This window comes from Lipotes vexillifer, unplaced genomic scaffold (genome assembly GCF_000442215.2).
Source record: "Lipotes vexillifer unplaced genomic scaffold, Lipotes_vexillifer_v1.1 scaffold763, whole genome shotgun sequence".
In the NCBI taxonomy this organism is placed as follows: Eukaryota; Metazoa; Chordata; class Mammalia; order Artiodactyla; family Lipotidae; genus Lipotes; species Lipotes vexillifer.
In genome coordinates, this window is record NW_006770909.1 from 1,287,112 (window position 1) to 1,300,086 (window position 12,975).

Consider the following 12,975-nt stretch of genomic DNA (forward strand, 5'->3'; position numbering starts at 1 on the left):
TTTTTTTTTTTTTTTTGCGGTATGCAGGCCTCTCACTGTTGTGGCCTCTCCCACTGTGGAGCACAGGCTCCAGACGTGCAGTTTCAGCGGCCATGGCTCACGGGCCCAGCTGCTCCACGGCATGTGAGATCCTCCCGGACTGGGGCACGAACCCATGTCCCCTGCATCGGCAGGCGGACTCTCAACAACTGCGCCACCAGGGAAGCCCCAGCCATCACTTTTTTAAGGAAAGTATTAAAATTGAATTATTGGTCAAAGTTGTCATTAAATCTCAGTGTTGAATTTCTTTCAGTTAAATAGTTAATCAATATGAAACTTACATTAACAGCTTCATCTATTAGACTTTCATCTTTTGTTACATTTGGCAAATCTGGCCAAACCTACAAAGAGAGAAGAAATGGGAAACCATTTCAAAATAAATTCAGTGTGGTATGACTGTTGTAAACAAAGTGTAATAGAGTTTTAGAATCATATTACAGACTCAAGATCCCCAGATCAGTAATTCCTTCAATTATTTTTTTTCAGTTTGTGTTATGGTATATGTATCATTTGCAAACTATTCCCATTTTCCATATTAATCTCCTCTTTAGTAGGGCAAATAAGGAAAAGAATACCATCCTTTGTGGTCAGTAGCGATTTTGCAAACAATGCATGTAACCAAAAGGTCTGGTCAAGAATTAATATGAAAAGCATATTCTAAATTTAATTTAATGTGGTATAATTCTATACCACATTTAATGTGGTATAATTTCTATAATTACTCCAGGATTAAAATCTAAAAACAAAAATATATTGTTATATGAAAGGAATTGAAGATCTGAGTTGTATGATGCCATGCTGAGGCAAATATCTTCTTGGTTTTTTCAGTTAGTACTAAATCCTCCTCTTTCCCACACACCTACTACTCCCGCCCCTGCCCCCCTGCCTACCAATGTTTTCTTCTACCGCAACCACAAACACAGAACAGAGCCCAGATTCAATCAGGCCAAAAGCTCTGGGATTTAAATCTATGTTGTAGAAATTAGAAAGTCCCATATAAAAATGTAAATAATCCACAGAGTGGTAATTACATACAAGGAATTAGTTGCTGATAGAGAACAGTGCTTGAAAGGTAGAAATCTGAGAAAATGTATAGAATGAGAAAATATAAAATGAGGAGAAAGTAAGAAGAAAAAAAATCCCTTTCTATAGTCAGTACTGTATACCTGTAATGTTTCTTAAAACATGAGTTTTCACTGTTTATCACTTGTTTTTCTATTTTATTTTTACCTTTTTATTTTGAAATATTTTCAGACTTATATAAACATCACAAATATTATACCTAGTGTTTTTCTATACACTTCACTGTTCTTCCCCTAATATTAACATATTTATAACCACTGTACAATTATCAAAACCAAGAAATTAACATTAGTAGAACATTATTAACTAATCTACAGTCCATGTTCGAATTTCACCACTTTTATCACTAACATTCTATTTTTAGTCCAAGATCCAAAAAGGCTCCCATATTTCATTTAATTACATGTCCCATTATGGGATCTTTTTCATTCTAGTTATAACTAGTGGATTTTTTCTTCACTCTTTATATATAAGCCAAATCAGGATGCTTTCTATAATGTGTTAATATACACAGGTTGGGATATTATTGCTTAAATGAAATACAATGAATTATATTCCCTGTTCAAGTCAGGAATACTACAAGTATAGCTTTTACAAACATTGTTTCTTTTATCAATGAGATGTTTTTAAGAGAAGTACAAACATTTAAATGACCCATGTAGTATAGAATAGCGAATAACCATATTATTAATGTCAGTTTTGTAATAAAACACAAGAAGTACCAAGAAATACAATAGAAGACAATTTAAAGATGAAACAAATAGTATTTGGACATAGGACATATAAATTTTCTTTGTTTCTAATAATTTGGATTGAACTCAAAGAGTATTATTTTATTTATTACTTATTAAGTCATTACATCTCTCCATCTGAATATGTTTTTAACTGTGGCTTAATTAAATAGAAGCTTTCAAATAGTATTTTTATACTTATTTTCTTTCAAGATATCAATTCAGTACCTTTGCCCAACAAATGTCATTGGTGTTAGGCCATTTGACAAAGACATCTTTCTCTTGTCCTCTTTCAAAGGCAGGGTAAGGCTTCGTTTCATTTCCTGAAATTGCTGGATCCTAAAATTAAAATGAAATACAATCCAGGTAACTATGGTATAAAAGTATAGCCACTTGAGTAGCTGTAATAAAATGTTACAATTTTCCATTATTAGATTATCATTATATTGTATTCTCACATGGACTGACAAAGGGACTGATGGCATAAACTTTTTTGTTCTAGTTAGATTGTCTTCTAAATTCCCTAGAGGGAAAATTTAAGAACTTTTGAAAATGTATTAGTTATGATTTCAAGCAAGATTACAGGTGTTTTTTGCTTTGGTTTTATATATCCATGGGATTTCTTGCTACCTACCTTGCTTTCTGTAAGGTATTGATGAAATATTCTTCCCACTGAATCACTAACTTTTAAAAATAAATAAATTTATTAATTTATTTATTTATGGCTGGATTGGGTCTTCGTTGCTGCGATGGCTGCATTGGGTCTTCGTTGCTGCGCACAGGGTTTCCCTACTTGTGGCAAGCGGGGGCTACTCTTTTTGTTGCGGCACGGGCTTCTCAGTGTGATGGCTTCTATTGTTGCGGAGCACAGGCTCTAGGCATGCGGGCTTCAGTAGTTGTGGCACATACGCTCAGTGTAGTTGTGGCTCGCGGGCTCTAGAGCACAGGCTCAGTACTTGTGGTGCACAGGCTTAGTTGGTCCGTGGCATGCGGGGTCTTCCTGGACCAGGGCTCAAATCCATGTCCCCTGCATTAGCAGGCGGATTCTTAACCACTGTGCCACCAGGGAAGCCCCTGAATCACTAATTCGAAGGAAAATTTTTAAACATGACAAGAATAAGAAGCAGTCCCAGAGAATAAGTTGAGAATTGTATAGGAATAGAAAATCCATCATCACTTTGTGATAGTGTCTGTAAATTGAGACCAGTCTGTAGCTTGGGTGATTAGTAGAAAACAAACTGCCTTTGATTCCCAGCTTTAGTCTTAAATCTCTAAGGATACACCTAAGAATGAAGGTAGCCTGTGGCAGCCATGTAAATGAAATGAAGTGTTAAAGGAAGAAAGATTTAGATTTGGGAGTACAATCCAAAATTATATACTTCATATTTTGAAACACCTTTTCCTTCCTCATTCAGAAAAGAAATCTTAACAAAACTAAGATAATAAGGCTCAGATAGAATATAAAATATAAACACTGACCAGGACGATAATGTATCTCATCCCCTCACTTCTTATTTTGTCAACAAACTGAGGAAGGTCACGGAATTCTTCATCAATCGTAAAGTCTAGTTGCCTTTCCATGTAATCAATGTCTGTGTATTGAACATCCTGAAAGGTATAAGAATTTTAGTGGGGTAAGATTCAATAGAGGGCGTTTGTCACATTCTATTATACTTATGAAAATAATAGCAATATGCAAGTTTCAATTCCTAAGAGAATTAATCAAGTAATATAATGTTCAAGAAATAAAAGTAGCATGTATAGATGCAAAATATTCTAAGAGCAAGTTCGTGTTAGTGCTCTGTTTTGTTAACAGTTCATTAAATAGTAATTTTGATTTAGAAGTACAAATTCTTTCAAATCAGTATCTTTTATTATATAATTTCCAAAGGAAATAGGAAGACACAGGAGTAAAGGACTTATGAGGTTATGAAATTATATTAAATGGCAATTTGGAATTTTGTACAATATACAGAAATAGGTATTGCTCTATTTCTGGAAACACAAAGCAAATATGGGATAATTTCAAATAATTCTAATATTGCCAAAAGGAAAGAAAGAATTATTAGTAAATCCATCAATAATTATAAAATTATTCTTTTATTATCCACCAAAGTCATTTTTGAAATAACAGCCCAAGCTTAAATAAGTAAAATATTGTTTACAAGTAGGTATTTACAAATATACTTAAAGTAATAAATGCTTTATGAAATCTTTAATTTAGTCCTAAATAACATTTTAAAACATTATTTTCTGTTAATAGACAATTTCTTCTTCTAGAAATCCATATTTATAAAAATATGGCTAGCATAGTAGACCTAATAATGAAAAAAATCTTTTTTAAAACATTTTTTTCACTTGCGTATTGCTACATCATTAACCTAAACAATTAGTTTCCCTATAATAATGTATTCAGAAACCATATATTGGATTCTACTATAGGTACTGATGTCTTATAAAAAAGGTCCTTCTTACTTTCCTTAGAATGAGTTCTTATATACAAAGCATTCTAGATTTCAATGTTTAGATGTTACCAGGAGGATCCCTGAGATTCCTTACTCTTCCTAAAAAATAAAAATCACAGGAAGTGATTATTTCTGGATACTTAAGAATATTTATTTTCCCAAACACTGAGGGAAGAAGATATTCTGCAAGCCCACTAATTCTGTATTCTAATATGACAACTATTGTCTATTCCATGGCAAAAATAATTGTTTCACCTTGAATTCTTTTTCTGTAATATGTCACATTAGTTGATGAAATAGGTTCCTATGGACTCTTACTCTTATTTAATGAGAAGAAAAGAAATGTGTTTGACTACCTACAAGACCCAAAGCTTCTGAGAGAAAAGCAAGAGCACAGTGACTTGTTTAGTACAACTCACAGTCATGGAACAGGTGAGAAAGAAGAAAAAGGAATGGTATTATCCCTTTATGTTATCCATCTGATAAAGACTACTAATAAAATCTCATATCCAATTCATTTGGTGCTACTAACAAGCACTGATTTTTGCCAAATGCTTAAAATAATTTTAAAGTATATGTGTTTATTTCATTCTGATTTTATAGATGACATATTTAACACCGTTTTAAAAATTGATATACATACATAGGGGATCTGAGCAGCCACCATGTCATTATATACTTCTTCAACTTGTGAAGTATTTCTGTACCCATAAAGACATAACTGGAATCCCAAAGCCCAATAAGGTGGCATGACTGGTTGGCCGATTACCTTTGAAAAAAAAATTATTTGTGAACAAAGAGAATGACTTTATATTATTAAAAACTTTATATATTTTTAAAATGTGCAATCATACTCTATGGTATTGCTTTGTTACGACTTCTGGAGATGGGCCCAAAAACATATAAAAGTCCAAGATTCCTCCAATTATGCGATATGTTAGAGCAGGAGTTGGTTGAAATGTAACATCTGGAAGTCCAAAATATGATTACATTTTAATCTATGTTATTATTTTATTAAAGTCACATAAAATATGTTAAACTAAAAAAAATTGTTTTACCCATTGCATTGCTGTTAAGTAAGAGAACTCCATGAGCATGGCTTTCATCTTCCAGAGCCACGTAATAGGGATGAAATCCATAGGAATTAAGTTTATACTAAAATTAAAAAAAAAACATAATATATATTTAAATAATAATAGAATGTGAATTTTGTAAATGTAATATTTAAATTCACTCTACGATTGAACCTAGGAATTTAAATGTTCCTTCATTGCACACATAAACTATGAATTAAACACATTTTTTTAGAAAATAATTTATTATTTGAAGCATTACTGCATTAGAGAATGTGAATGAATATACAAATGTGTAACACTCACAAATACTGCCACATTAACTTATGTAAAAAACCATTGGTTTTAGAATAGTTGGGTTTCTTTTCACAGGTTATGTGTCTTAATTTATTTATAAATTTGTACTTCTTTTTAAATAATAGAATGTTCTATAAATGATTAAACTGATCAAAGTACTCAAACTCCTTAAGTACTTAATATGATAATATTTAAGTTTATATAATATTTTGATAATATTTTAAACAATAATATGTTGTTTATATACAAAGCACTTAATTTCATTTTCAGCTAGATCTTTTCATTTTTCAGAATAGAAAATCTATACTCAGGGTCATGAAATATCTTGTCAAGGTTACAAAGCTTACAAGTTGATGATCCCTAATCAAATTGATATCACTGACACACACTGAATCTCAGTAACTGATTAGCATGTGAAAGAAAATTTATATATTGAGAATCAAGGTTATATTAACCTAATAATGCCAATACTAATGTTGAAGGGTTTTTGTTTGTTTGTTTTTGGCCCCACCACAGGGCATGTGGGATCTTACTTCCCAGACCAGGGATTGAACCCATGCCCTGCAGTAGGAGCATGGAGTCTTAACCACTGGGCTGCCAGGGAAGTCCCTGAAGGATTTTAAAGAGGTAAATTTTGGAAGAGCATATTCTTTCAAGTGGAATAAATGAAAAACAGCCTTTATAAGTCTAAACTATTGTGATACAAATAAAAGTTGTATGAGCACCTAACAATAAAAAGCAGTTATGACATTATACACATTTATAATATCATACTGAATATATCCTTTAAGTTCACATCACATATGAAAATGGAAATGAGCTAGTATTTTTATTAAAATGTATTTTCCATTATATGTTTAGAATAATTATAGTTTATATCAATTGTGCAATGTATTAAATATTCATGAAATGTACACCATTAATAAGACAAAACATTGGGAAAAGTGATATGAACATATAAAAACATTTTCTAAAACTGTAACTTGCAATATAACCTCATAAAAATGAACAACTGCAGCTTAGGGTAACAAAGGAAAAAGCATCAAATCTTTATCTAAGGAGTAGAAAAGATTTTCAAGGAGAAGGCAGTTATTTTCTAAAAGCTGAAAGTAAACATGTATTTGACAGGGAATTCTGAATCTGAATGTTCTTTCTATGCAGTTGAGAGGGTAAGGAATTGGGTCACAACCTCACTTCTCACTGTAGTCAATGATGTTATCCATTCGATCCTCTTCTTTCACCTGTAATTTATGGTGACTTTTCATTTGTTTTTCAGAAAAACACTCTAGCAGCTCTTAGGATCTCTAGCCCCCTTTCATTGCTTCAATATTGAAGTACAGGCCTACAAAGAAGTGGCTGGGGTCTGAATCATGGTCTTAGTTGCCACTTGGGGTAGTCAAATATTGGTACCTACACCAGGTGGTTGGTCTCTTGTGAACATTCCCCAAGTATGCCAGTTCAGATCTTGCTTAAATGCTGTGTGCTCCATTTCCCCAAAACCATATATATATTCTGATGGTAGGCGTGTAGATATTTGAATGAACTGGTTGTTAAAAGCAAATCCAGGAAGGCGAGAATCCCAACTGAAAACAAAAGAAAACAATTTTATTCCTGTATACACATACAAATAGTATCACAAATAATAATGGTAATTCTTTCTTAGGTGTTATAAAAATCAATTGTATTTTTCTCTATAGGCCTATCATACCCAGATACAAATGGAAATAGATAATTTTTCCAATACATTTTTTTGGCTAAGTTAAGGAATATCTAAAATATGTTTCATATATTCATATATTCATAATCATATTATGGCTACATGTTTGTCTTTAGACATATATTGCTTTTTAAAATAAAATTAATATAAAGTTATCAGTAATATATGACCTAGAAGTAATATATGTCCTAGGAATTAAGAGTCCTTTATTGTCCTGTTCCCTTGAGCTAATCAGTAAATTTTCACTACATATAGAATAAAAAGAAATCAATATCAAAATAAACTATAAGGTATAATGGATATTTTAATTCTAAACTCTATTACTATTCCCAATCATTTTCTTCTTCTTTTGTTTTGTATTTATAAAACCATGTGTTTATGAAGAAATCCAGAAGAAATGTGTTACAGAGAATGTCATTTGCAAGAAGAAGATAAAAGAAGAAGAAAAGAAAGTTGGCAGGGAAAGGAAACATAAGTATTAAAAAGAATTTGAGACATATTCAAATTTTTATATTAATGATTTTGGAAAAGTATTTACTAAAGAATAATGCTTCCTGAATAACAATAAATAATGCCTCTGCATCAGGAATTTTCTACAAAATCATTTTGCTTCTTATCCTTTGGAACAAAACTATTATCATAACAACAAAATTTTAAAACAATATAAACATAATTTTCTTCATTATTTGTATCCATACTGACAATACCTAAACACATCATGACAGCATCTTGTAAAGGATAGCAGGGCAAGCTTAAATTACATAGAAGTATCTTTTAATACACTGTAGTTTGTAGAGCTTTTTACCAAATAAAGGTAATATTTTAAAATTTATATTTATTCATTAGACATAAAAACATATCTATATGTGTACATCTTAATTTCCTTTCATCAGTTCCTGGCAAAGATAGTATTAACTCTATCAAAATCCAGGACCAAAAAACTCCAATTTCAATAGTTCTAATAAAATACTTACATAACACATTTCCAACTACTTATTTTGACAACACTCATCATGCTTTTCAATAGGAGTCTTGGTTTTGGTTCTCAACTTGATTAGAAGAATGGGTCTGATATTTAATAATAAAATTCATCACATCCAAAGTGTAAATAAAAATTTACACCAACTGTTAATGATTTGCTGACTTTAGTTTTTAAATGTTAATATAAGCCAAATTATTTAATACATACACCTAAAACGACTTTTGGTGTGATGACATGCTAGCACAGTGAAAATATCCTTCATATCAAATAATTGAATCACTTACATAATTCTTCCTGTGCTTCTCCTTCGAATCTGGATGCCAAAAGGATTTTCCTTGATTTCAACATCATAAAGTCTATTTTCATAAGTACTTGTCGGTGTAGCTGGAATGTTTAATGGTACTGGAACTTCATATCTCTTATTTTGGGGGTCATAAATCTATTACAGAGAGATAATGAAAACAGATATGTTTAGTTCTTATTGCCAACATATTAGGTACATGTCATTAACTAATTTAAATAATGGTTCAAACAAGAATATTTAGAATTCTTATCATAATTCCTAATTTTGTATCCATGGCCCATATATCTATATAGAATTCCATACACATACATAGATATGTAATGGACTCAAATTATGTACTGTATTTTACCTGTTTTAATGTTTTATAATTCATTTTTCCATACAATGAGAAATCTTCAGAAAGAGAACTTTAAAGCTAAATATTCACTTATATGCATACATAAAATTATTTATCACTTAATGGTTAGACAAAGTTCTTTCAATATTTTTGCCTTATATATGATCTTACAATGAATATTAATGCTAATTTATCTTCATTCATGTCTTTATTTCCTCAGTGCATTACTTATAAGTGATAATATTAGGTCAGAGTGTTCTAACATTTGTAGGATCCTTGATAAACTATTGGTAAACTGTTTTCCAGAATTAGTGTACTAATTAATATTCTCACTAAAATGTGTACTCTAATACTATCATATGTTAAACTAAAAAGGATTTATTTCTCAAACTGTCATTTATTTCCTTGCTGATGAGGGTAAACCATTTTCTATACGATTATTCAAATTTAGCTTTCCCATTCTTTGTATTTGCCTTTAGTTCCTTTTATTTTTAATGAGTATAAGTACTTTAATATTTTATTCTAAATTTTATTTCTTCATCTGTTAAATGCTTGTGAGGTCTTAATATTTTTCTTGATTGTATGAGTTGATATTGCTTTCCATTTGTCATATATGAGACCCTACTATTTCTAATAGTTTTCTTAATGGATTCCCTTGGAGCTCTTAAGTAAAAAATAATTGCTAAGTGTAACTATTGAAAGAAATTATCTCTTTTGTATTTCTTATTGCATTGGCCAGAAAATTCAGATCACTGTTTAAAAAGAAATAATGGAAACAGTAAGCATCCTATTGTGTTTATTTTTTTCTGTTTTGTTTATTTTAATGGGACAACCAACATAGTCCAATTCTAAGTGATTTATCAATTTATCAAGAATTTAAATAATTAAAAAATCACCACTATATGTTTTTTTTTTTTTTTTCTTGCGTTATGCGGGCCTCTCACTGCTGTGGCCTCTCCCATTTGCGGAGCACAGGCTCCGGACGCGCAGGCTCAGCGGCCATGGCTCACGGGCCCAGCTGCCCCGCGGCACGGGGGATCCTCCCGAAACGGGGCACCAACCCGCGTCTCCCGCATCGGCAGGCGGACTCTCAAGCACTGCGCCACCAGGGAAGCCCACCACTATATGTTTTATTATTCACAAAGCTAGCAAAAACAAAAAAAAATATTTACTGTTCATCTAGCTATAAGCTCTGTAGGAAAAAAAAATCTTTACTTTATAGAATTAAAATGTCATTAATGCAGTTAATAATCCTTATATTACATGAAAAATCCAAGCACCAAATCTATTGAAAATCTGTCTTGAGAGATGAATCATGCATTGAGATAGTTTATATTAAACATACCTTAAACTGCAGCATATCATCTTTATGATATTTCACCTCCACATGAAGAGTTGGGATGGGATCAGAAGGTAGCTGTATTCGAGCTTTTACAGTATTCAGCTGGAGGTCAGCTGTTATACCCACTGATGAGTAATGAGTTGACTGGACTAAGTAAGAGTTGTCTTCTTTAGGAAAGTAACACTCAGGTGCTTTGGATCCTAAAGGAGCCTAAAAACAAGACAAGTTCATTGTCAGAAATTGTAAGCATTGTAATATTAAAAAAAAATAATAAGGTAGACATGTTAATCACATGTTGTATGATTTACAAATGTTATTGTTTAATACTAAAATGAAATTGCAGTCATAGCACAAAATATCTATTAGGCAACATGACACACCATGTACTAAAATGTTTAGAATATTTATATTTTGACTCTAAAGATAGACAGGTAGAGCAGAACAATCAAATGTCATAGTTTTTCAATTCAGAATATAGATGATTGTGTTGTCTCTGAACATAATTAAGTATATTACTCATAACTTTTGATCCCAAGCTTGTTTTTACACTTCTTATTGATTACTGCCTTTTTTTGTGTGTAAAATGACTCTACAATAATCCTCAGAGTGGCATGAATTTAAAGTTCTTTTCTTTTACTTATAATCAAAGTAAATTTTTCTTTATTTCATGACTGGTCTTTCTATTGGTTAATTACATCCTGACCAGTATTATAATAGGAACTGCGGCCAAAGATCAGGGCTAATTGGTCTTTCTTATTAAATTAATATATTGTTGGAAGAAACAATGTGCCCATCTATATTTCCCAGTCTCTTCTGGGGAAGTTGTATGTGACGCCCCGCCCCCCAAATCTCCTTAAAAGGAAAGGATATAAGCTGATTAAATTAGGATATCCTTTGCTCTTCCACCTTCCAGGCCTGGAATGCATATGTAATTTTATAATAAAACTTTGTGGATGAAAGACAAATGATAAATAGGGGACATTGACAACATTTAGATACCAGAATATTAGGCCTGGGATTTTTTCTGTAATAGAAAAATAAATCCTCTCTTGTTTAACCAAATCAGATTTTAGGTCTCTGATACTTTCAGCTTCAGGCAATCCTTAACTGATAGGAATACTTCAGTATTCATTCCAAAGGCATGGAATCGAGTGCCAATGGAACCAGGAAAATGATCGACTTTAGAAAGTCTGTATATGTCTGCTTTATAGCTATCTTTCTGCCCAGTATCACTTTCCCTTTACCATTTTATGTGTTCTCATTTATTTTTCTTGGTAGTTTATCAGCATTGTTATTTTTTGTAGTTAGGATGAAAATAATCTTTTGATTTAATTTATGGAAACTGTATAAATCCCATCTAAACCATCCCTTTTCATATAATCTCAATCCCTATGTCCCTCACTTGCTTTCTTACACTCAGCTGCAAAACAACAATGCTGGGAAAAAAACCTATCCTCTACGTTCTCAGTGCCTACAACTGTGTGGCTGAATGGCTTGAAAAATGCACATAATCATGTAGACTGCTCTCCCTTTATATAATCATGAAAGTTAGAGTGGGTCCAAAAGATCAATCATACTATATTTGCCTAGTTCACTCACTATCACACTGCCCTGAAAAACATTTTCCTTTTTTCTCCAGTCACAAAAACCCTCCCTATTCTCATCATCTCCTAATGATTTTCGTTAGTATTTTAGTATGGAAAGGAAAGCAATTGGGAGAAAAATCAGAACAAAACACCACAACTACCCACCCACCTCTTTACCTCCTGTTACAAAATATGTATGGTCTACACTTCTATCTAAGGTGAACCATTTCATTCGTGCACCCAATCCCACGCCTCCTTGCCAACAAAGACATTTCTCCTGCAATTCTCAATTCTCTGTCCTGCATCACTAATATTCTACTTATTATTGGTTATTCTCAATGGCATAAACCAATTTGATTTCTCCCATCTTAAAAGAAACTGTCACCTCACTCATTTCTCTAATTACTGCTCTATTTTTTTAATGCTTTCCTTAGAGCAAAATATAAAAGGTTCGTCATATTCACTATCTCTAATTTGTATCTTCATTCTTACTGGAATCTCATTCTCACTCTGACCAGGCTTTAACTCCCAGCACTCCATCAGTATTTCTCTTGTAAGAGTTACCAAAGACTTCCATGCTGCCAAATCCACACTTCAGTTTCTAGTTCTTATTTTACTGATTTTTAAGTAAAATTTGCACATTTGATAATTTTCTCTGTCTTGAAACGCCTTGTTCACTTGGCTGACAGGAAGCAACATTTTCTTTGTTTTAAACCTACTTCTTTTACAATTTGTTCTCAGTCTCTTTTCTGGTTCCTTATCATTTCCCTGAGTCTAAATGTTGGATGATTCAGGGTTTAGTTTTTGACCTTTTCCCTTTTCTATTCAAGCTCATTCCTTTTATGATGTCCTCTCATCACATGATTTTAAACACTGTATATATGCTGACTCTAAATTTTAGATCTTACCAATGATATAAAATTTTCAGTTTCATTAGTTTACATCTCACAATTGGAAAACTGCACTCGGATTTGTACTGAGTACCTCAACCTTAATTTGTCTAAATCTTAACTCTTTCC

At 32.0% G+C, this 12,975-nt stretch overlaps 1 protein-coding gene across 1 annotated transcript in view; it reads right to left on the reverse strand.

Annotated features, from left to right (window-relative positions):
- The window catches only part of SI (sucrase-isomaltase), a 101,893-nt gene that overhangs the window by 30,356 nt on the left and 58,562 nt on the right, over positions 1 to 12,975 (reverse strand). Inside the window, exons 24-32 of the mRNA XM_007446438.1 lie at positions 10,374 to 10,580; positions 8,672 to 8,826; positions 7,103 to 7,271; positions 5,377 to 5,473; positions 5,173 to 5,285; positions 4,962 to 5,087; positions 3,333 to 3,461; positions 2,082 to 2,192; positions 321 to 380 (exon numbers count right to left, since the gene is read on the reverse strand). Of these exons, the coding sequence (XP_007446500.1) occupies positions 321 to 380; positions 2,082 to 2,192; positions 3,333 to 3,461; positions 4,962 to 5,087; positions 5,173 to 5,285; positions 5,377 to 5,473; positions 7,103 to 7,271; positions 8,672 to 8,826; positions 10,374 to 10,580 (1,167 nt within the window). The remainder of the gene's footprint in view (positions 1 to 320; positions 381 to 2,081; positions 2,193 to 3,332; positions 3,462 to 4,961; positions 5,088 to 5,172; positions 5,286 to 5,376; positions 5,474 to 7,102; positions 7,272 to 8,671; positions 8,827 to 10,373; positions 10,581 to 12,975) is intronic.